Source organism: Carassius gibelio, chromosome A7, assembly GCF_023724105.1.
Source record: "Carassius gibelio isolate Cgi1373 ecotype wild population from Czech Republic chromosome A7, carGib1.2-hapl.c, whole genome shotgun sequence".
NCBI lineage: Eukaryota > Metazoa > Chordata > Actinopteri > Cypriniformes > Cyprinidae > Carassius > Carassius gibelio.
In genome coordinates this window covers 2,373,183-2,395,577 of record NC_068377.1, presented here as the reverse complement: position 1 = coordinate 2,395,577, position 22,395 = coordinate 2,373,183, and the positions used below count along the sequence as shown (strand labels likewise).

The 22,395-nt window shown below is 35.2% G+C and overlaps 1 protein-coding gene across 1 annotated transcript in view; it reads left to right on the top strand.

Moving 5' to 3' along the window:
- The window catches only part of LOC128016415 (phospholipid-transporting ATPase ABCA1), a 107,471-nt gene that overhangs the window by 81,413 nt on the left and 3,663 nt on the right, over positions 1-22,395 (top strand). Inside the window, exons 36-48 of the mRNA XM_052600889.1 lie at positions 58-227; positions 1,696-1,873; positions 3,027-3,142; positions 3,330-3,474; positions 4,664-4,787; positions 4,862-4,991; positions 6,329-6,449; positions 8,103-8,165; positions 8,315-8,421; positions 8,892-9,033; positions 9,718-9,852; positions 14,662-14,765; positions 16,086-16,178. Coding sequence (XP_052456849.1) covers positions 58-227; positions 1,696-1,873; positions 3,027-3,142; positions 3,330-3,474; positions 4,664-4,787; positions 4,862-4,991; positions 6,329-6,449; positions 8,103-8,165; positions 8,315-8,421; positions 8,892-9,033; positions 9,718-9,852; positions 14,662-14,765; positions 16,086-16,178 — 1,628 coding nt within the window. The remainder of the gene's footprint in view (positions 1-57; positions 228-1,695; positions 1,874-3,026; positions 3,143-3,329; positions 3,475-4,663; positions 4,788-4,861; positions 4,992-6,328; positions 6,450-8,102; positions 8,166-8,314; positions 8,422-8,891; positions 9,034-9,717; positions 9,853-14,661; positions 14,766-16,085; positions 16,179-22,395) is intronic.

Below are 22,395 nucleotides of genomic sequence, written 5' to 3'. Positions count from 1 at the left end.
TATTTCAACTTAATGTCCACTATCAAAACCTGTGTGTGTGTGTGTGTGTGTGTGCAGGTGTGGTTCTATAATCAGGGTTGGCATTCGCTCGTGTCGTTCCTGAACGTGGCCAGTAACGGCATTCTGAGAGGAAATCTGCCGGCAGGACGACGAGAGCAAGAGTTCGGCATCACCACATACAACCACCCACTGAACCTCACCAAAGAACAGCTCTCGTTTGTAGCGCTGTGAGTACAACACACACACACACACACACACAATAGTTTTTAATATAAAGAATAAAAATAAAATGTTTTTTGAGCAGGAAGTCAGTGTATTAGAATGATTTCTGAAGATCATGTGACACTGAAGACTGGAGGAATAATGCTGAAAATACAGCTTCGCATCACAGGAATAAATTACATTTTGACAAATATTCACACAGAAATTTAATTCACATTAAATTGTACAAATATTTCACAGTTTTACTGTATTTTAGTTACAATAAATGAAGTTTTGGTGAGCAGAAGAGACTTCTTTCAAAAAACATTCAAGTCTAAAAGCTCACTTTGTTGAATAGAGTTTCCTTGTAAAACTGAGATGTGTTCAGTGTGTGTGTGTGTGTGTGTGTGTTCATGGATAAGTAAACCCAGCTTGTGAAGGTGTGTTGATCACACAGTATTTGCTGTGATGACGAATGGATTGAAAGGAGAGAACTCTGCTGTAAATGTGTGTCCAGGTGAAGTGACCGTCGTCTGTGTAACAAGGGTATCACTTCCCTCTAATCATGAATAATGCAGTCCTGAAACTCAATCACCTTCATCTGAGAGACTGTGTGCTCAGCGGCTGCGAGAGATTCAATCTATCACCGCGAGCAGCAGGGAGTCAGAGAAAACATGAAATATTAGCTGATTTCCCAGAATGCCCCAGCAGACTTATTATAGTATCATTACAAACTTTAATTGTTGGAAGCAGCAATTGTTTCAATTACTGTATTCTTGTGACTGTTACCAACTAAAGAGAAAATGACCTCAGAGCACTTTTTGTTTTGTGCATTAATAATTGTTATTTTGTTATATTACTGTTACTTTTATGCTTTTTAATTAGGTCTTTTATTTTTCATTTGAATTAATTTAATTTAGAAATTTTGTTATTTTCATTTTATTTATTTATTTATTTATTTTTATTTAATATACATTTTTAGTTGTTGTTTTTGATTTCAATATTGTTATTTAGATTTCAATTATTTATTATTTCAGTTTTACATTTAGCTTAAATTTTTTTTTAATTGTTTTAATTGTTGATTTATTTCCAGTTTGTGATTTTAGAGCTTCAACATGAACTAATTGCAGTTACTTGCCATAGCTGTTGAGTTCAAGCTTTTCATTTAATAGTTTTAGTATATTTCAGTTAACAAAGATGTTTTTAATAGTTGTAGTTATCTACAAAAACCCTGATGAATTTATTTCAAAACAAGCTCAATGTCTGGAAATACATTTCAGTGACACTATAATACTGCAAAAGTACCCACTCGTGTGTTCACGTGTATCTAATCAATATTTCAGGACTGTGTTGGTACATAAAGAAACTAAAGATGTGTAATGATGTGTCATGCAATGCTTTCCAAAGTTTGCATTGTGCACTGAACCCACAGATGCGTTACGATCGTTACGACTGGTTTCACCATAGTCCTGATCGTATTTTGATGTCTTGCAGGGCGACGACTTCTACAGATGTGGTGGTGTCGATCTGCGTGATCTTCGCCATGTCCTTCATCCCAGCCAGCTTCGTCCTCTTCCTCATCCAGGAGCGCGTCAGTAAAGCCAAGCACCTGCAGTTCGTGAGCGGTGTCAACCCCACCGTCTACTGGCTGGCCAACTTCGCCTGGGACATGGTACACCAGAAGCTCCTCTGCTCTGGAAGATGGATGGGAACTAAACAGAGCAGCTGAGATAGCTAATTAAAACTCTATTTGTTTCTCTCTGAATCCTGTTCACCACCGCCTGTTCACATCCATTGGTCTCTAGATAGTGAGACTCTTCTGGCATGAGCTGCAGTCTGAGCAGACTGAGATGAATTCACCTCAGCTAATAAATTGCCAATAAATCAGTTAGCATCAGTTCAGATAAAAAGAGGATTCACAACATATGCAGCACAAATATATTTATATTCTTTTTTTTTCAATTAAGAAAAAAAAACCGGTAGAATTTATATGTAGAACCAATGGTGCATTGTATTTGTTCATTGTTAAAATGGTCAGGGCAACATAAATAACAATAAAAAAAGGCTATGGCTCAGTTTATCCCACCCCAAAATGATTACTATTATTAATAATAATAATAATAATAATAATAATAATAATAATAATAATAATAATAATTATTATTATTATTATTATTATTATTATTATTATCAATAATATTAAATTAAAATATTAAACAAAAATAAGAAATATAAATAGTATAAATAATAATAATAATAAATATAATATATAATAATTATACTAAGTGTAGTTTACAGTACAGTTATAAAATTACAAAACTAATATTTGTATCATAATTTCTTCATTTGCAAACATTAAACCATTAACTTTTTTTTTTTTTTCTCGGGGTTAAATTATATTCCTGCTAAAAGTATGTGAAATTTAGCCAAAAAAAGTATGGGGGGTGGTTGGGGGTCTAAACTTCTCCTTTTTTGGCAGCAGGTTTGTAAACGCTTCTTATTAAACATCTGATAATGTTCAGCATGTTTCCAAATGAAGTGACTCAAACTCACCGCACACGCAGAGATGAAGTTTGAAAACAAAGCAGAATTTACAGTGAAATGAGACGCTGAAAGACCGCATCGTAAGCTGCTCATGTGTAAATGAACACAGTGCTGCGCTTCACTCCTAAATCTGTTTAAGTGACAGACTTAACGATTTCAGGATTATTTTCATTGATTGTTCAGCCAGACACAAAAGTGTAGAGAAAGTAGTCAGATTAATGAATATTAAAGCACAAGTAGTTTAAGTGTGAGGTTTGATTGTGTTTTATGATGTGTTTCAGTGTAATTATATCGTGCCGTGCATCATCGTCATCATCATCTTCCTGTGTTTCCAAACAAAATCATACGTCTCTCCACCGAACCTGCCTGCCCTCATCCTTCTGCTGGTGCTGTATGGGTGAGTGAGTGCGTGTGTGTGTGAGCGAGAGAGAGTTTGTGTGAGTGTGTGTGTGTGTGTGAGAGAGAGAGAGAGAGAGAGAGAGAGAGAGAGAGAGAGAGAGAGAGAGAGAGAGAGAGTTTGTGTGAGAGTGTGTGTGTAGTTTATTTTCACCTAGAGGTTGTTGATTTGTGTGTGTGTGTTTCAGGTGGTCCATCACTCCGACGATGTATCCCGCCTCCTTCCTGTTCAGTGTTCCCAGCACAGCGTATGTGGTTCTGACCTGCATCAACCTCTTCATCGGCATCAACGGCAGCGTGGCCACGTTTGTCATGGAGCTCTTCGACGACCCGGTGAGCCTCCAGCAAACACACTCACACACAAACACACTCATAATTTCCTGAAAGCCTGCAGTGGAAAACATTATGTCCAATAAGAAATGTCCTTTTCTATTTATTTCCTTTATTTACTGTGGGTCTGAAGCCCCATGTCTGGAGGCACAATTAAGGTGTGCAGATGCAAAGCGTTCTTTCAGCCCATGCTGAGACTAAAGACACGGTCACATCAACAACAATAACTATATTAGCTTTCTGCTGCTTATAATCACAGTTTTGTCATCTGCCGCTTTTAATGCTGGAGCTTTATAGCAGAATGGATTCTGATTGGCTGTTAATGTTTTATTCATTAATCTGCTAAAAAAAAAAAAAAAAAAAAAAAAAAACCTTCTGAAAGTGATTCCAATTATTTTTTCCCCTTTATAAAGAGCTCCAGGTTTGCTGTTGTTGTTTGCAAGGCTACATAATTTATCCAAAAATTATGGGATATAATATAAATAAACAAATACATGTATGTAACTTTTTTTTTTTTACGATCCAGTATTTTATTGATTGATTGACTTGCCTGAAAAATCTAAAATTTAAAATAATATAAATAATATAAATTTTACAATGTGTACTACTTCACTAATAAATCACTAGTTATAAATAAAGTGTTTTGGTTTAATCCAGTTTAACAGACTATTTGCAATCAAACAAAATAACGAAATGTGAGTGCTGTGTAAGGATTTAGTCAGTTTGACCTATTTCTCTCAAATATTGTTCACAAATCTGTCTAAATCTGTGTTTGTGAGCACTTCTTCTTTTACCGAGATAATCCGTCCACCTCACAAGTGTTAGACAGTGTGATTATTGCACAGGTGTGTGTCTTAGGCTGGCCACAATAAAAGACTACTCTAAAAATATTCAAAACAAAAACATAAATCTACCATTGGGGGAGGTATTGTGCTTTCAAATTTTGAAGTTTTGCTAATACAAGGCATTAGCATTAAGAGAACATACTGCCATATTTTGTTACCTTGCTTGGTCTTAAAAAGGTCTTTTAAAAGTCTTAAATTTACCTCGATAAAGCCTCAGAAACCTCTAATAAAAGCATCCATATGACTCAATCAATGAAAAAGCATGCATATCAATGCACACATTCTGAAGAATCCCATGTTTCAAGTCTAACACTGTCTTTCCCTGTCCCATCTGTGTTCCTCTCCAGAACATAACCCGTATCAATGACATAGTCAAACAGGTGCTGCTGGTGTTCCCTCATTTCTGTTTGGGAAGAGGCTTGATGGACATGGCCAAAAACCAGGCCATTGCCACTCTCTACCAAAACCTGGGTAAGACGGGTTTTCACACCTGTGGAAAGAGCGTGAGATCTGAAGGGAAAGCTGATGTGTGTGTGTCTCTTCAGGTGAAGACCGCTTTGAAAATCCTCTCAGCTGGAACATGGTGGGCAAGAATCTGTTTGCCATGTCCATCCAGGGGGCCGTCATGTTCAGCGTGACACTGCTCATCCAGTACAAGTTCTTCTGCAAACCCAGGTAAGAACCACACCTTCAAAGGACAGTTCACCCAAAAAAAAAAAAAAAAAAATCACTCTTAATTTACTCACTCTCAGGCCAATCAAGATGTAGGTGACTTTTTTTCTTCAGTAGAAAAGTAAAGAAGATTTTTAGCTGAAACGGTGCTCCTTGCTGATTCAGAAAATAAAGTCACTGGCTGCCGTCACTTTTTCAAAAGAAGGATATATAAGCAAGACAGAATTAATACCTGTGGCTCCTGACGATATATTAAGGTCTTATGAATCAAAAAAATACAAGATGTAGGTTACTTTTTTTTCTCCAGTAGAACAGTATGAAGATTTTTGGTCCTTGTTGATTCATTAAATGCAAGTTAACGGCCACTGTCACTTTTAAAAAAAAAAAAAAAAAAAAAAAAGAATATGCAGGCCAAACAAAATTAATACCCGTGGTGTATCGGTGTGACGATATATTAAGGTCTTATGAAGCAAAATAATCAGTCTGTGCAAGAAACTGAATATTATTTGTAACATTATTAATACCTGTAAGTCATATCCAGTTCACGAATGAATCATTCTTTTGAACTGGTTCTTTTTAGTGAACTGCATGAACCAGTTCATCAAATCGGACTGAAGCATCTGAAACAGTTTGTGGCTCGAGCAGCACAGATCTACAAGTTACTCAGTCTAAACTCACTTTCAGACGCCTGACAGCGGCGTATCTGATCCTCTGATGAATGAACTGATTCAGTGCTCACTGAACTGAGGAAACGGTTCGAATCGGACTGAAGACCGATGAGCCGCTGATATGTGCGTGCGTGAACCGAACTCTTGAATGAAGATTCATTATTGGGTGCTTTAATAATATAATTGTGTATTGTTTATGTTAAGTCTTGTGTGATTATGTAAACCAATTGGTGAATCAGTTTTGTACCGATTCATTGAAATTAACTGTCTAAAAGATCCAGTTTGTAGAGAAGAATCAGATTTCCCCATTTGCCTGAGCCTCTAGATTACAGGTAATAATGTTGTTAATAATGTTCAGTTTCTTGCACAGCCTGATTATTTCGCTTCATAAGACCTCAATATACCATCACGAACCACGGGTATTAATTTTGTGTTGTCTGTATGTGCTTTTTTGTCTCTGAAAGTGACGGTAGCCATTGACTTTACTGTTCTACTGAAGAACAAAAGTCACCTACATCTTGGATGGCCTGATATTCAGTAAATTAAAAGAAAATTTTAATTTCTGGGTGAGCTATCCTTTCAGAAAACCCAGTGAATGTAGCTCTATATCCGTTTGTCTTTACTGACTTTTACACATGATCTGTGGTGACGTATGCACATCTTCACGCACAGGTCGATGAAGTCACTACCACCATCTTCAGGGAAAGAGGATGAAGACGTGGCTCTTGAGCGTGAACGTGTGCAGAGGGGCGGAGCTCAGAACGACCTGCTCCAGATCTGTGACCTCACTAAGGTACTTCCTGTTCTTGTGACTTCAAGTCAAATTTGCATATACTTGCTCTGAAAAGTGCCATAAAATGTATGTTTTGGGGCAGTTGTCAGTTGATCAGAATTGATGACCATCTGGCCAATCAGATAAATAGACCAGTTTAAACCAGTTTAAGACCAGCAAAACAGCTTATTTTTTGGCTGGGTTATTGAGATCAATACATGTGTTGTTTTTTTCAGACTTGATTTTTTTTTAAACACCCAATTTTTTTTTTTTTTTTTTTTTTGCAATTATAAAATTCTGGTGCCTTTCATGATCTCCTTTGTCAAACAAGTGTGCTTAATTTTCTTAAATGTGCACTTATAATGTTAATCTTAAAAGTATATTAAAAAAAATATATAATAATACACTTAAATTATATAAGATAAAATAATATTAGTGAAATAAAAGGCCACTTAAGTGAGCTAAAGAGAGACACTTTCATGAATGTTTCTTAACACACTTAAATACATTTTTAAAAAGTGATCTTTGTAATAATATCAGATTACTTTAAAGTACATTTTAAATCATTGTTTCAAAAATCTTTTTAAAGTACACTTTTGTATATGTTGACAAACTAACGTACATGTAAAGTATTTAAGTAATCTATAAGATTATAATTATAACTTTAGTGTTATTCAATATTGCATTTAAAATGAATGTTTTACAGTTAATATATCACGTTTAATTACAAATATATTTAAATATATGATACAAGTTATATATCTTTAGTATAAATATATATTTAGTATAAATAACATTAAACTATATTTTAAGTTGATCATGAATTCTTGTCAGCACCTTCAGCAGTACTTTGAACATACTTCAAAGACAATACAAGTAATTATGAACTTACATGTAATTTCATAATTATATGTAATTTCTCAGTCCTAATCACAGACACAGACACATTTGGTGACACAGCTGGACTATCACTGTCTGTCCTGAATATATATGAATGTACGTACAAGCCAGCCTTTGTGTAAAAGAAGAGCTTTGGCTTGTACTTAAGTCCCATTTAAGTGAAAAACACTCTAAAGTTCAGCTAGACGCATTTAATATTGTACAATTTAATTTAATTGCAGTCTGACAAGTGTCTGGAAACACTGCGTTCAGTGCACACTTAAGTATGTTCTTTTAAAGTATATTATTTCCATGATACTTACCGTTTTAAATGCCAGCTAGTGCTCTTCTTTTTCTGGAGGTTTGGTTTGTGTGTTCATGTATATTCAGGCCAGACGGTCGTAGTCCAGCTGTTCACAGGAGAGTCTCGGTGATTAGGAGAGAGTTTAATTTGTCCTGATCTGTAATCAGCCATTGAGAGCAGCTGTCTGTGAATCACGCGCTGCTCTGAGAGCAGACAGGTGTCGGAGCAGGAGACCCTCAAACGTCTCAGGCCAGATGAGTCCTCATGCACGCGGATATTTAACCCTATAAAGCTACGGTATCATATTTGATACATGAAAGGCCTCGAAATGATCAACATGATCACATTTTTGCTGTTAAACCTGTTGCACAAAATCTACTCCATGCCTTTAGTTTGCACAAAAATAATCATATATTTGCAAAACATGCTTATTTTAAGAAAAGCTCTCAAAGCATGACATACTTGCACTTTCGGATGTTTTTGTTCTGCAGATGTATCGTAAGAAGAAGACTCCAGCCGTGGATAAAGTCTGCGTGGGTGTTCCTGCTGCAGAGGTTAATCACACACACACACACACACACACACACAGACATGAACAATTTATATAAGCATTATTTTAAGAAAGTGTCTCATTTTTAATAAGTGCATAATGGCAAAGGTGAATGTTGTGTTCTATGACGTGAACAATGATTGTGTTTTGCAGTGCTTTGGTTTGCTTGGGATCAATGGAGCAGGTAAAACTACGACTTTTAAAATGCTGACGGGAGACATCAGCCCGACGTCAGGAGACGCTTTCCTGAACGGATACAGGTGAGTCCCCATGTGTGTGTGTGTGTGTGTGTGTCTGAGGGGCGGGAAACACAGCTGTCAATCACTTCACAGACAGTGGTTTTTTTTTCCAGCTGTGTTTGCGCCTCTGTCCTGCCGAGATCAGCACCACTTTATCTTTGTCTCACAGACTCACATGCTTTCATTTTGAGAGTTTTTGAAAGAGAGACCATGAGTGGTGGTTTTTTTTTTTTTTTTTTTTTTTTTTTTTTTTCCAGGGTTATTATTATGAACTGAAATAAAATCATTGAAATAAATAAATAACAAAAATCATGAATAATAATAATAATAATAATAAAACTCATAAAAAGGTTTCAACTGGTTGCCAAAGCATAATTTCAGATTTTTATTTAGTTGAATGTTATGGACTAAACTAACTCAAAGGTGAATGTTTTAGCGGTTCTGTGTTTGTGGCTGTGCGGCTGCTGAGGTGTTTGCTGTTGATCTTTCAGCATCCGCACTGACATGCAGTTAGTGCAGCAGAACATGGGTTACTGTCCGCAGTTCGATGCGATCGATGAGCTTCTGACGGGACGAGAACATCTGGAGTTCTACGCGCGACTCCGCGGGGTTCCCGAAAAAGAGGTTTCCATGGTAATACAGCCTGCGCTCTGTATTCTGTAGACCCTTGACCTTTCTGTCTTCAACTCACTCTCTGTCTATAGTGTGTGTGTGTGTGTGTGTGTGTGCGTGTGTGTGGTCTCGCAAGTCTTTGATCTCGTGCAACTGGTTAGCTTGTCCAAAATCCCACAAGCACACACAAACAAATACCAATGTTACTATTTTTTTTTTTTTTTTTTTTTTTATATTATAAAAAAAAAATGCTTCATTATACTGTAAAACTGTAATATTGTGTAACTTTTGATCAATTTAATAAAAAAATAGGAATTTCTTAAACAAAAAAATCTAACTGGCCCAAACTTTTGAACAGAAGTGTATTATATAGTTTTTACATTTACTTTTATTTAAGTAGTTTCGTCAGCACGAGTTCTTTCTTTTTAGTTTCCCTTGAGTCTCATTCATTATTGCCATCTGTTGGTTTTTTATATCATGTAAATTATTATAGTGTTATGAAATGTTTTAAATTAATCATTTAATCTTAGTTTAATTATTCAGCATTAACCCTGATGCACACACACACACCACACACACACACACACTGAATGGATGGATGTTTTGTGAATGAGTATACAGTGATATTCTCTCTCTCTCTCTCTCTCTCTCTCTCTCTCCCCCTCTCACTCTCTCTCACTCTCTCTCTCTCTCTCTCTCTCTCAGGTGGCTGAATGGGGCGTTCAGAAGCTGGGTCTCGTCAAATACTCAGAGAAATCAGCAGGAACTTACAGCGGCGGCAACAAGCGCAAACTCTCCACCGCCATTGCTCTGATCGGCTGCCCTCCTCTGGTCTTCCTCGTAAGACACACACACACACACACACACACACACACACACACACACACACACACACCTGCTGGCTCTCCACACCTCTTCACCCATCCCAGTCACACAATCAGCACTGATTCGTCTAAACGAGAGGAGAAACATGTTTGTGTTCATGCACACACATTCAAATCACATCAACACATGAGCTACGAAACACACTCACAGGGCTCTAGTGTCTGTCTGTCAGCTTTTATTGTGTTTCTGGGTAACTGTAAATACAGTAGTGAGGTGCATAGTCCCAGTGGAAACACACAAATGATATCTGAAACATTCTACAAGAAAATTCAATGCATCACACAGATTTCAGTCAAGTTTGACATGAGTTTAGTGATAAAGATGCAATACTCTCTAAACCACGGCTTCTCGACAAATTGTGTACAACATTCAAAGTGCATGTGATACACACACACACACACACACACACACATATAGATAGATAAATTTCTAGATTTTATCACAATTTTATCACCCTAATATATATATATATATATATATATATATATATATATATATATATATATATATATATATATATATATATATATATATATATATATATGTATATGTATGTATGTATATATGTATGTATATATATATATATATATATATATATATATATATATATATATATATATATATATATATATATATATATAATTTTTATTTATTTATAAAAATTAAAAATAAAAATTCAGTGATTTACTGGGTAATAATTTTTAATCTCTCTCTACAAACATAAACTCAATTTGATTTCTTCAGCTCAAGGGCCTTCATCAGACAGCTGGCCGAAAACATTGTTTTAAAGAAGTCAACGTTTATGTGTGTACAGTGTTGCAGTTTTATCTCTAGTTTGACTTTTTTTTTTTCTTTTTTAATCTTCTCTGAGCGTCTGATTTTCAGTTTTTGGTTTAATGAACACAGCAAGTGATAACATGTCTGAAAGCTGATCAGGTGTCTGAGCAAAATCAGACTCAAAAATGATGTCAGGGTTCATTAATTACTTATTATTTTTAATTCTGCTGCTTATTTTCAGAGGCCAGTAATTAAAACGTACATAAAACAGCAAACAACAGCAACAACAAAAATAATGAATAAGCGAACAAACAAATACCTGTCTTTTAATGCAGTACAGTTCAACAATGAAAGCTTCAGCTATTATGGAGATATGAAAATGTGATGCCCATTAGCAGGTTTTGTTGATTGTTCTTTCACACTGATTAATGTTTCTTCACACCTACAGAAATAATTATATGACTCTGGAGACTTTTCAGTTTGGCTGGTGTGAGTGCTAACAGTGCAAACACATCTAACAGCAGACGATGAATAAAACAAACCTGCACATCCAGACCGAGCTGAGCTCCAAACTGAAGTCTGCTTCTGCTCTGATCACACAATATAGTGCGGTCGGTTCAACACTGCGTCTGAGTCACTTTTACAAGTTGGAAATGACATGTTCATGTCAGTGAGAAAACATGCCAGACTATTATTGGTAAATTTGCAATGCAATTATCTTAGTTGCATGTACAAAATACCTTAGTATTGTGCAGTGATTATAGAGTACATAACAATTAAGTTTATGGCTGCTTTATAAACGGAATAAAAAACATAAAAACACACCCAGATCACATTCGTTATTCATTATTTTGTAAATTATAAATTTTATGCAGAAAAGGTATTTCACAATCCTGCGCCAACCAAAGTGACTTGGACCAATTATTAACACTTCAAATCAAATTTAATAAAATTACAGTGTAGCAAAAACTTGATTTAGAATCTCATGTACTAAAATAAGTAAAGCTACAACTGAAATAATAATAATTAATAAAACAGTATTATTTTATATTGTTGAGACACTATTATAGCTTTTAATTAATATTTGAATATTTCTTTTCTTTTCATTCAAGTTGTTTTTGTAATTTTATTGTCGTTTGTAATTTTAAAAAGTCTATGTAGTTTTTATTTTACTTATTTTAGTACATTAAATTATAGTACATGAATATAAGAATGTTTTTTGTTAACTTTAACAACTCTGATTTAATTATATATATATATATATATATATATATATATATATATATATATATATATATATATATATATATATATATATATATATATATATATATATAAAATAAAAGGACCAACACACATCAAAATTACTAAAACTTTAATTAAATCTAAAACAAATAAAAGATAATACAAAAAATATATATATTTTATAATATTTTGAAAATTGTAAACTATAAAACAACACAGACTTGAGCACACCTGACCTTGTAATTTTGACTTTCCAACTATTAAATATGAGCTTCCCAGAATGAGAACAAGTAGTCAGAGAAATATGCATATTATTACAAAGCTCTGATCTGATTGGCTGTGGTGTAAAATGGGTGGAGCCTGTTTGTGAATTCCCGTGCGAGAACATTTCAAACTCCACAAATAATAATAAATGCATGCGATTAAACAAAAGTCAGTCTCATCTGATTTGCACTTGTGCGTCTCCTTGGATTCATTTGTGGATTTAAAACTATTCTAAACCATTACCTGACACCTGGGAGAAAACGTTAATGAAAATATGATTTGACCTTTATGAAGTGCATTATTAATAATTTGTGCCTAGTCTTTAAAGGGATGTTTTTCTTTGAGATGTAGCTAGGGCCAGTTTTATTCTCAAAGTACAACTGACACACACACACACACACACACACACAGATGAGAGAACGTCCTTGAGGATTAAGGATAAAATGAACAGCCGAACAGTGATAGAAAAGATTAAAGAAGAAAAGAACACAGGACTCGAGGTCACTCGCGGGACATTTTTCATGTGTTTCCAGCCAGATTTAGCATTCGCTGCACACACACGCCTCTGTTTGCTGGCATTAAAATCTCATTCCGCCTGACAAAGACTCATACGAAGTAATCCGCGATCATAACCCACAGAATAACTCCTGATTGGCTCTCTGCGGATGCTAATTAAAGGCAGCATTACGAGGCAGGTGCTCACAGCGTGTCCGTCCCGCTCCAAATCAGTGCAGAGGACAGAAGGATCATCATGTCGTGATTCTGTCATACGGGTCAAAGGTCACGTCATCCATTTAGCTTAATATATAGTATGCATTCTCTGTAAAGTATGCAAATCTGACCTAGTAAACGTGCAAAATAATCATATTTGTGAGATTAGATACTCCCTAATTCATGCAAAGTGTGCAGAGCGGGACGTCGCCCATCTTGGCATCACCGCGCGAATCTCCCGGACAGTCGAAAATGGGCAAAAGGGCGGGAGCTGTTTTTTATTTTAATTTTATTTTTTTACATGGGGAGTCTATGGGATTGACTCCGTTTTGCAGCCAGCCTCCAGTGGCCAGTCGATGAATTACAGTTTTTGTCACTTCCTTGTTGGCTTCACAAGAGAGAGCGGGAGGTTGGCCCTCTGTATTTACACAGTTTATGTATATCAGAGGGCACATGGATTCATTTAAATTGCAAATACAGCTGTATAAAGTTTTTAACATAACATTTGAAATCATTTAAAACATGAAAAAAAAAATAGCCAAAATGTGAAATTAAAACTGGCAGTAGGTGACAGCAAGTGAATGTTGATGAGTGAGTCATCGAGATTCAACCGATTCATTCAAACAGCTGATTCATTCAGAAACAAAGCGTTTGACGTTGTGTTAATGAGATGATCACTGAATCATTTATTCAACCGATTCTTTCAAAAAGCTGATTCATTCAATGAGTAAACACCGTCCATTGCTCAGAGACACAAAAAACAGTGCTGTGATCTTTGTTTGGTATAATGATTGGAAGTTTGGAAGTCATTTTACCGACTCGGATCTTTGAATATTTTTCAGCAAAATGAACAAATCTTTAATCGAATTATTTCATTTCATTTTAATTTTTAGCAAATGATACTAAAAATGTTACGTGTTACTTCCCTAACATGTCTACTAGTAGCAAACGTTGATCACACTACAAACAATACAAAACTATAATGCTATATGAAACAGAAAATATGAATTAATTGTTTATTTGGGTGTTCAGTGATTAGTTCACCTCACCTCTTATCTGACAAGTCTTCAGGTTTGAGCAAGCGGCAACCTTCCACTCTCTCTCTTGAAACAAACACATTAGTGACTAAAACTGCAATTCATCGACTGGCCACTGGAGGCTGGCTAAAATGCCCAACATTACAGCAGAAAAAAATATATTTTTTTTTCTATAACTCGTCCGTTTAAATTATATTAAGCCTTAAAGTTCTGCATAATTAAGGGCGTGGCCACTTAAGTGAGGTGGTTTGCCGATGCTGACAGTGCTAGGTGGGCGTGGCTTCAGCAACCAGCTCCCGCCCTTTTTGCCCATTTTCAATTATCTGGGAGTGACGCGCTGCCAAGATGACCATGACGATGGCCGCCTCCGCCCACTTTTGGCTTTAAAAACGCATTTCGGAAACCAATGGGTGACATCACGGACATCACGGACACCACGTCCATGTTTTTTATAAAGTTTATGGGTTTGAGTCATTCTTTCATCACATGACAGACCCATAAGCTTTGACCATAGACTATATAAAAAGTTACCCTTAAAAGATGACTTTATAAAAGGGTTTAACCTGTCGTGACATGACCGCATTGGATAGAATATTTAATTTACAAGCTTCCTTACAAACGGGTGCATAGTCGTTATTATTATCATCATCATTATTCTTACATCTTTGCATTATGAATATTGATACACATACTACATATGCTGTGTGTGTGTGTGTGTGTGTGTGTGCAGGACGAGCCCACCACCGGTATGGACCCCAAGGCCCGCCGTTTTCTGTGGGACTGTATCCTCAGCGTGATTAAAGAGGGCAGATCTGTGATACTCACCTCACACAGGTAACACATTCAGCCGTCTAACTGGGACATTTCACAGACTATACGGTATAACCTAATCATAACAGAAAACATGCATTTTTGCAATTTTTATTTTTATTATTAATTATGCACAGTGTGGGATTTACTTTGAAACTATTTTCAGTCAGAAATTGCTAGTAAATTCACAAATAATAACATAGAATTAAAATATGACATTTTTAAGTAGAAAGATGGATGGGCGGAGTATTTTCTTGCAAATTATAATCCAGTAATCTTCAATAAACTTTATTTACTACTTTGAAAAAAAAGAGCACAGGGCGTTATTATATATTTTTTTTGCAAACTGCAAATATATATATATATATATATATATATATATATATATATATATATATATATATATAAATCGCTGACAACAAAATCACTAAAACTAAAATTATATTATATTATATTATATTATATTATATTATATTATATTATATTATATTATATTATATTATATTATATTATATTATATTATATTATTTAGGGCTGAGCAAGTTGACACATTATCAGGTTAACGCATTAATTGATTTTATATGTAATTACATCAATGTTATGAGTTAAGATTTACAATAAATATTGTAACTGCTTCTATGTAAAAGGAACACTGCTGTAAAAAAGCACCTTATTTGTTTAAAGTGTTTCCAAACCAAATGTTATTACACTTTTATTCACATAGCATTACTTTTAAATGAAAAAAGTGTCCACTACATTTGAATGCATTATTAGTTTTGTGCATAACAATGTGATTAACAGGAGACAATCTTGTGATTAATCGCGATTAAAAATAAAAATGAATTGTTGCCCAGCACTAAATATATTATATTGTATTATATTATGAAATTGTATTTTTATATTTTTGTTTTAATGATTTTGTTGTCAGTGATTTTTATTTATATATTTCTTTATTTATTTTCATATGTCTATATGGTTTCAGTTTTCTTCTGCTAAATGCTCGAATGTAAATGTTATTGCATATTCCAGCTCTATATTTACTGCGATAATGACACAGTGTGTTGATTCCTGGCAACAAAACATCAATTTAGAGTTTTCCTGATGTAGGTTTGTCCCTCGGTTTGGCAGCAGATGAGTTTGTTTGTGTGGCTGCGCAGGTGAAAGGCTTTCATGAGCTTCATAATGAGTCTCATTTGAATGCATCTGGAAGCGGATCCCGAGCGCTGGGGTTTCTGATGCTTTGAACGTGTTTCTCATGAGATTCACGCTGAGGAACGGCCAGAATTAGACCAAAACACTCTGTCCTAATGCTGCAAGTGTGTGTGTGTGTGTGTGTGTTTTCAGCATGGAGGAGTGTGAAGCACTCTGCACCCGCATGGCCATCATGGTGAACGGACAGTTCAAATGCCTGGGCAGCATCCAGCACCTGAAGAGCAGGTGAGTGTGTGTGTGTGTGTGCGCGTGTGTGTGTGTGATATATATCTATTCATTTATTTCCACAATTTCACACATTGCATTTGTTGCTACATGTTGGGAGTAGCATATTGCAAAAGTTTAAGAGAAAAGTTACAAAATATATTACATTTTTTAGCAGCCAAGGACTACTACTATAGTACACACCACGGTTCAGAGTAAACTACCCAATCAGGAAAAACAATAGTGATCTATTGTGAAAGAAATGGACTCCCAAGAAGCAATAGCTTATAAATAGGGCTCCATTTCACCACCAGCAGATTGTTTTAAATTAGTATCCAGCCCATTCCATAATCGTGGACCATTGTAACATACACTAAACCTAGCACTTGTTAAGTCCTTATATTTACCTCTTAGGAGCAGCTTATGTCTAGTGTAGTGTGTGTGAGAAGATGTATATAATGGAATGAGCTCACACAATCTAATTTTTAACCTGTTGACAACATTGTACGTTGTACATACATTGTGATAAAAGTTACATTCAGGAAGCTTTAGTAGGCCATGTTTTTGGAAGAGAGCATTTGTGTGAGAGTGACGTGTGGACCATGAAATAGCTCTTATTGCTTTCTTTTGTAATATCAAGAGTTGCTCAATATAAGTAGGGTAAGTGTTATTCCAAATAATATTACAATAAATTATATGAGGCTCAAACAGAGTCCTATAAAGTGAGAAGAGCACATCTAATGGGAGCACATGTCTCACTTTAAAGAGCAAACTTTTTTATTTATAAAATTTTATGTCATCCACTCTTTGAATAGCTCTACCATCTATGTTTAAATTAATGTCACAATCACTGAACTTATGACTACTTGATTGAAAAACAATATAAAAGGTTTTACTAATGTTTAGCGATAGTTTATTACATTTTAATCAGGTATCTATTTCTGTTAGTCTGTCATTTAAGAGTTTTTCAAGATGATTCAAGGATTTGTGGGTCATCAGCAAAGAGTATTTTATGAACATCACAGGAACAATGTACAAAATCGTTAATATAAGCAATGAACAAAAGAAGCCCCAGAATAGATCCCTGGGGAACCCCAGATACTATGTTTCCCAATCCAGAATCAATACCATTTAAGGTCACATATTGCCGTCTTCCAAACATAGTCACTGAACCACTGAAGAGCCTCACCACTGACCCCGTAATGCGACAGTTTTCCAAGTAAGATTTCGTGGAAAACTGTCGTGTCGAATCGTGTCGAATCAATCGTGTCGAATGCTTTTGAAAGGTCGAGAAAGACCCCAATACTGACTTATTTCTTTCAAAAGCGTCATTTATTTTCTCTACAAGATCTAAAATGGCCATACTTGTGCCGCTATTCTTCCTAAAGCCATATTGTTTGGATACTAATATGTTATTTTTATTTAAGTAATCTACAAGTCGTGAATAAACCACCCTTTCTAATACTTTAGACAACGTTGGTAGAATTGATATGGGTTTATAGTTCAAAATCACTTTTATCCCCAGATTCGTATACTGGTATTATCTTTGCTGCATTAGTTTGTTTAGGAACTATGCCATGCTGTAATGATAAATTAATTATTTAGGCTAAAGGCTCAGCTATTTTATTCACTATAGCTTTGAGGATCATACTACAGATTCCATCAGGATAAGCTGTGTAAGAGCATTTAATTGTATAAATAATGTTAGTAACTTCCATTTTAAAGGTAGGTCTAAAGTAGCAAGAACTGGGATAATTATTCCTCAAGTATGTTCTATAATTGACACCCCCTGGTGGACCACATTGTTGAGACCGTTTCTTTCCAACAGAGGCAACATATCTATTGAAGCAATCTGGTAGTGAATCTTGTATTGTAGAATTATTTGATTGGGTTGGCACAACAGTGTCAGGGATGACTGAGGATATATTACTATGGCCAAGTATCTAGTGTGTGTGTGTGTGAGAGAGAGAGAGAGGGAGAGGGAGAGGGAGAGTGTGTGTATGTGTTTAAAGAGTTTAAAGGTTTTGAAAAAACAAACAATTACATTTCTAATTAGGCATAATTATTTCGTAATTCTTTTCTTCATCGTTATTTGTATCTTGTGTTCCTGTAAAACAAATATATAAACATCTTTCAAACAAGAACAGTTTACTTGAGAAGCACTTGTGTGGAGGATAATGAGACTCATTTCAGAGAAACTAGTAGAAAAATCGATTTTATTCAAGCTATCTCTGAACATAAGTCTTATTATTTTGCTTCTCAAGTGTGTTTATCCACTAATTGAATTTGTTCTCTACTACTATTACAGTAGTTTTACAGTAATATTTTGTATTTTAGTCATCAATAGTTTGGGCCTACACTACCGTTCAAAATGTTGGACAGATCCTCGGAAGTTTTTTTTTTTTTTTTTTTTTTTTAAGAAATTAATACTTTTATTCATCAAGGATACAAGTGACCGTAAACTCATTTATAGTGTTACAAAAGATTTCTATTTTAAATAAATGCAGTTCTTCCAGAAAAATTAAGTCTATCACAGTTTCCAGCAAACTATGAAGAAGCACAGCTGTTTTCAATGTGTATCATAAATGTTGTCAATATAAACAATTAAAGGAACAGTTCATCCAAAAATTCAAATTTGCTGAATCTTAACTCACCCTCAGGCCGTCCAAGATGGAGATGAGTTTGTTTCTTCATCAGATTTGGAGAAATGTAGCATTGCATCACTGTCTCACCAGTGGATGCTCTGCAGTGAATGGGTGCCGTCAGAATGAGAGTCCAAACAGCTGATAAAAACATCACAATAATCCACACCCCTCCAGTCTATCAGTTAACATCTGGAGAAGACAAAAGCTGAAACAAATCCATCAAGACGTTTATACCTAAAATACTTTGTATATCTCAGACCTTACATGTAATATGTGCCTGAATTTATCTGCTCTCTCTCTCTCTCTCTCTCTCTCTCTCTCTCTCTCTCTCTCTCTCTCTCTCGGCTGTAATGAATGATTGTGGAGGTGTGGGCATTAATGAGAGAAAAGGTAATTAAGAGCAGCTCTGTTGATCGCCCCTCCCCTCTCTCGCTCTCCTTTATCTTTTCTTGTTCCTGCTGTCTAATGGAGCAGAGCAGTAGGACAAGATCTACAGCTCTCCGTCTGCGGGCCCTTCCTCTGTTTCCTCTCTCTTCCTCCTGCGGTGTGTTTCTGCTGCCATCTGTAGGACGGCGTCTCTCACGCTGAGTTCACTTCCCTCACACACTCGGCAGGGAACACACTTCATGTCGTCAAACACAGGCCTCGCTCGAGTCGCACAATCTGCTCATGGACATAAACATACCTGGCTACATTTGCTCTGAAGGGCATCGAGGAATACATTATGTCGTGTTGTTGGTGTGCGTGAGTTTTGATCTCTTGTATTGTCTCCACTCGTCCTTTGTCTTTGTCTCTGCTGACATTTGAATGTTCATTCGTCTTTATAGTGAGTGTGCACAGCTGCAGGTGATGGAGTGAATGAGCTGCGCTCGCCGGGATTTCCTCAGCATCATTTTTTAAAAAGCAATTGCAATGACAGTTTGAAGATAAAAGAGAGAAAATCAGAAACGTTTGACTCAAAATATCCAAACTTGTCTAAATATGTTATTGATAAAAATGTCGCATGATCTTCAGAAATCATTCTAAAATGCTGCTCAAGAAACATTTCTGATTATTATCAGTGATTAAAACAGTTGTGCTGCTCAGTATTTTTGTGGAAACTGATATATATTTAAATTTTCAGGATTCTTTGATGAATATAAAATAGAATACATAAATATAATATATATATAATGATGACTATAAAAAATAAAAAACATTTTGAATTATTTATTTATAACACAATAAATGTGTTTACCGTCATTTTCGATCAATTAAATACATTCTTGATTGATAAAATTTGTAATTATATAAAAAAAATAGTCAAACTTTGAGAAAATGTTTTTAAATTCAAAGTGCAAAGAGTCAAATTTGAGGCATTTGGTGGCTGGAAAAATAATAATACTATGTAATGCCATGCTTTAACCATTAGATGCCCGTAAGGCTGCTTATTAAATCTACATTTAATAGCTCTAAAGAATATAGCTGGTCATAATTGCTTACTAATTTTTATTAGTATTTTTTTAGGTTAAGCATTTTTTTTTTTTGACATTATAAAACACTAGATTTTTATTTTTTAGTTTAGATTTTTTTTTAAAAAATTATTTGTAAAAGGTTAATTACTCACTTCCCAGTGTTATGATATTCACATAAGCATACAACATAAATAATGTTTTAAGAACATGATATTTTAAAGAATTTGTTTAACTGAACAGTTGAACTCCATAGTATGTGGAAAAATACTATGAAAGTCAATGGCTACCGTCAACTGTTTGGTTGAATTTTTTGTTTTAAATATCTTCATTAGTGTTCAGCAGAAGAAACAAGCTCATACACGCTTGGAACGATTTGAGGGTGAAGTGAAGAAGGACATCATTTTATTTCTGGGTCAACCGTTTCTTTAAAATGGACAGATTTTGTAAGTTCACTTCTCAGCGAGTAATGAAGTGCAAGTCACTCACACACCTGCCATTATCATCGTGTGCTTTCATTATTCTGAGAGCAGGCGGTTACTCTGATCAAATCATATTGAGTGTTTATAGACACAAACCATTAAACACACACACACGCACACACACGCACACACATCTTATAGTGTGAGTTTTTCATCTAATTCACTCAGAGTCTGTGTAGTGTGTGTGTGTGTGTGTGTGTGTGTGTGTGTGTGTGTGTGTGTGTGTGTGTGTGTGTGTGTGTGTGTGTGTGTGTGTGTGTGAGAGAGTGAGTGTGTTTTCACACTTTTGTGACTGTTCTTTTAACGAAGTATAAAATCACTGGAGAGCTTCTAATGTACATCAGTAATGTTGCAAGTGGAGGACGTTTTTATAAGACAGCTAGATTTCACAGCAATCTACTGCTGCACACTTTACACACTCACAATAAATCTGCTTCAACTTTTCACACATCCACTGATAAGAAGGATGAAAATACAGAGACGCCATTTATCTCTGCTGCTTTAAACCTGCATGACTGTATCTCTAACATGGAACGGGAAAGAAAGCTGTCTTTTTCTCCACAAAAAAAATAAAAAATAAAAAAAAAATATTGTTACTTCTTATCTCACAATTCTGACTTTATTTCTTGCAAATCTGAGTTTGTATCTAGCATTTTTGAGAACATATATAGCTCAACGATAGCGTAATTGTAGCTCAAACTTGTGAGAAAGTGAAATTTATTGTAAATTTTACAATTGTGAAAAAAAGGTTAAAAAATTGTTTATCTTGCAATTCATCTTTGTATTTTGTGAGATTTCTTGCAGTTCTGACTTGTTTTCTCTCATTATTAGTTCTCTTTTGAGGCAGGATTGAGAGATGTAAGCTCAGAATTCTTAATAAAAAGTGCAAGATGTTTAATCTGAATCCTGGAATATTGTCCCTTCAAATTGTCCTTTCTCTTTGGAGTGCTACAAGCTCTTTGTGCATGAAGAAGATCTGTGAAGTTTCAAATACTAAAGTCTCAAATCCAAAGAGATATTCTTGATTAACGTTGAAACTTGTCCACACCGCCTGAAACGGCTCGCTCTAACACACCCCCACTTCTCTACATCACTGTGGGAAGATTTGCAGAACGCCTCCCATATGTTCAGATGTTCACACAAAGAAGGCGTACCTTTTATTCTCGCTGTAGTATTGTTGATGGCGCTGCCGCCATGTCGTATAGACGCTGTGTGTTTCACTGTGAACGTGAAACTACTTTGTTTGGTCTGGAGCGGATGCATCAGAGCACACCTCGCTTTTCAGAGCGATGAAGCTTGTAAAAATCACTGCGTTTCAGAAGACGGGGCATAGAGGAGAAACAATAATGAACAGTATGTGGAAAACTGTGTTTTTGAACCGCATAAACACATTTCATCACACCAAATACACAACATAATGTTCTTTTTAGCAGCATCATATGACCCCTTTAACACGCTTTTGACTATTTCTCAAAATTTTAGCTATTATTCTCCAATTCAGCTTTTATCTTAGTATTTTATTTATCTTTTAAGGCAGGGTTGCGAAATGGTAACTTATGATTCCAAAAATAAAATCAGGATTACGAGACATTAACTGAGAATTAAAAAATAAAAATAAAAATCAGAATTGTGCAATGTTCGCTCAAAATTCCATGAATAA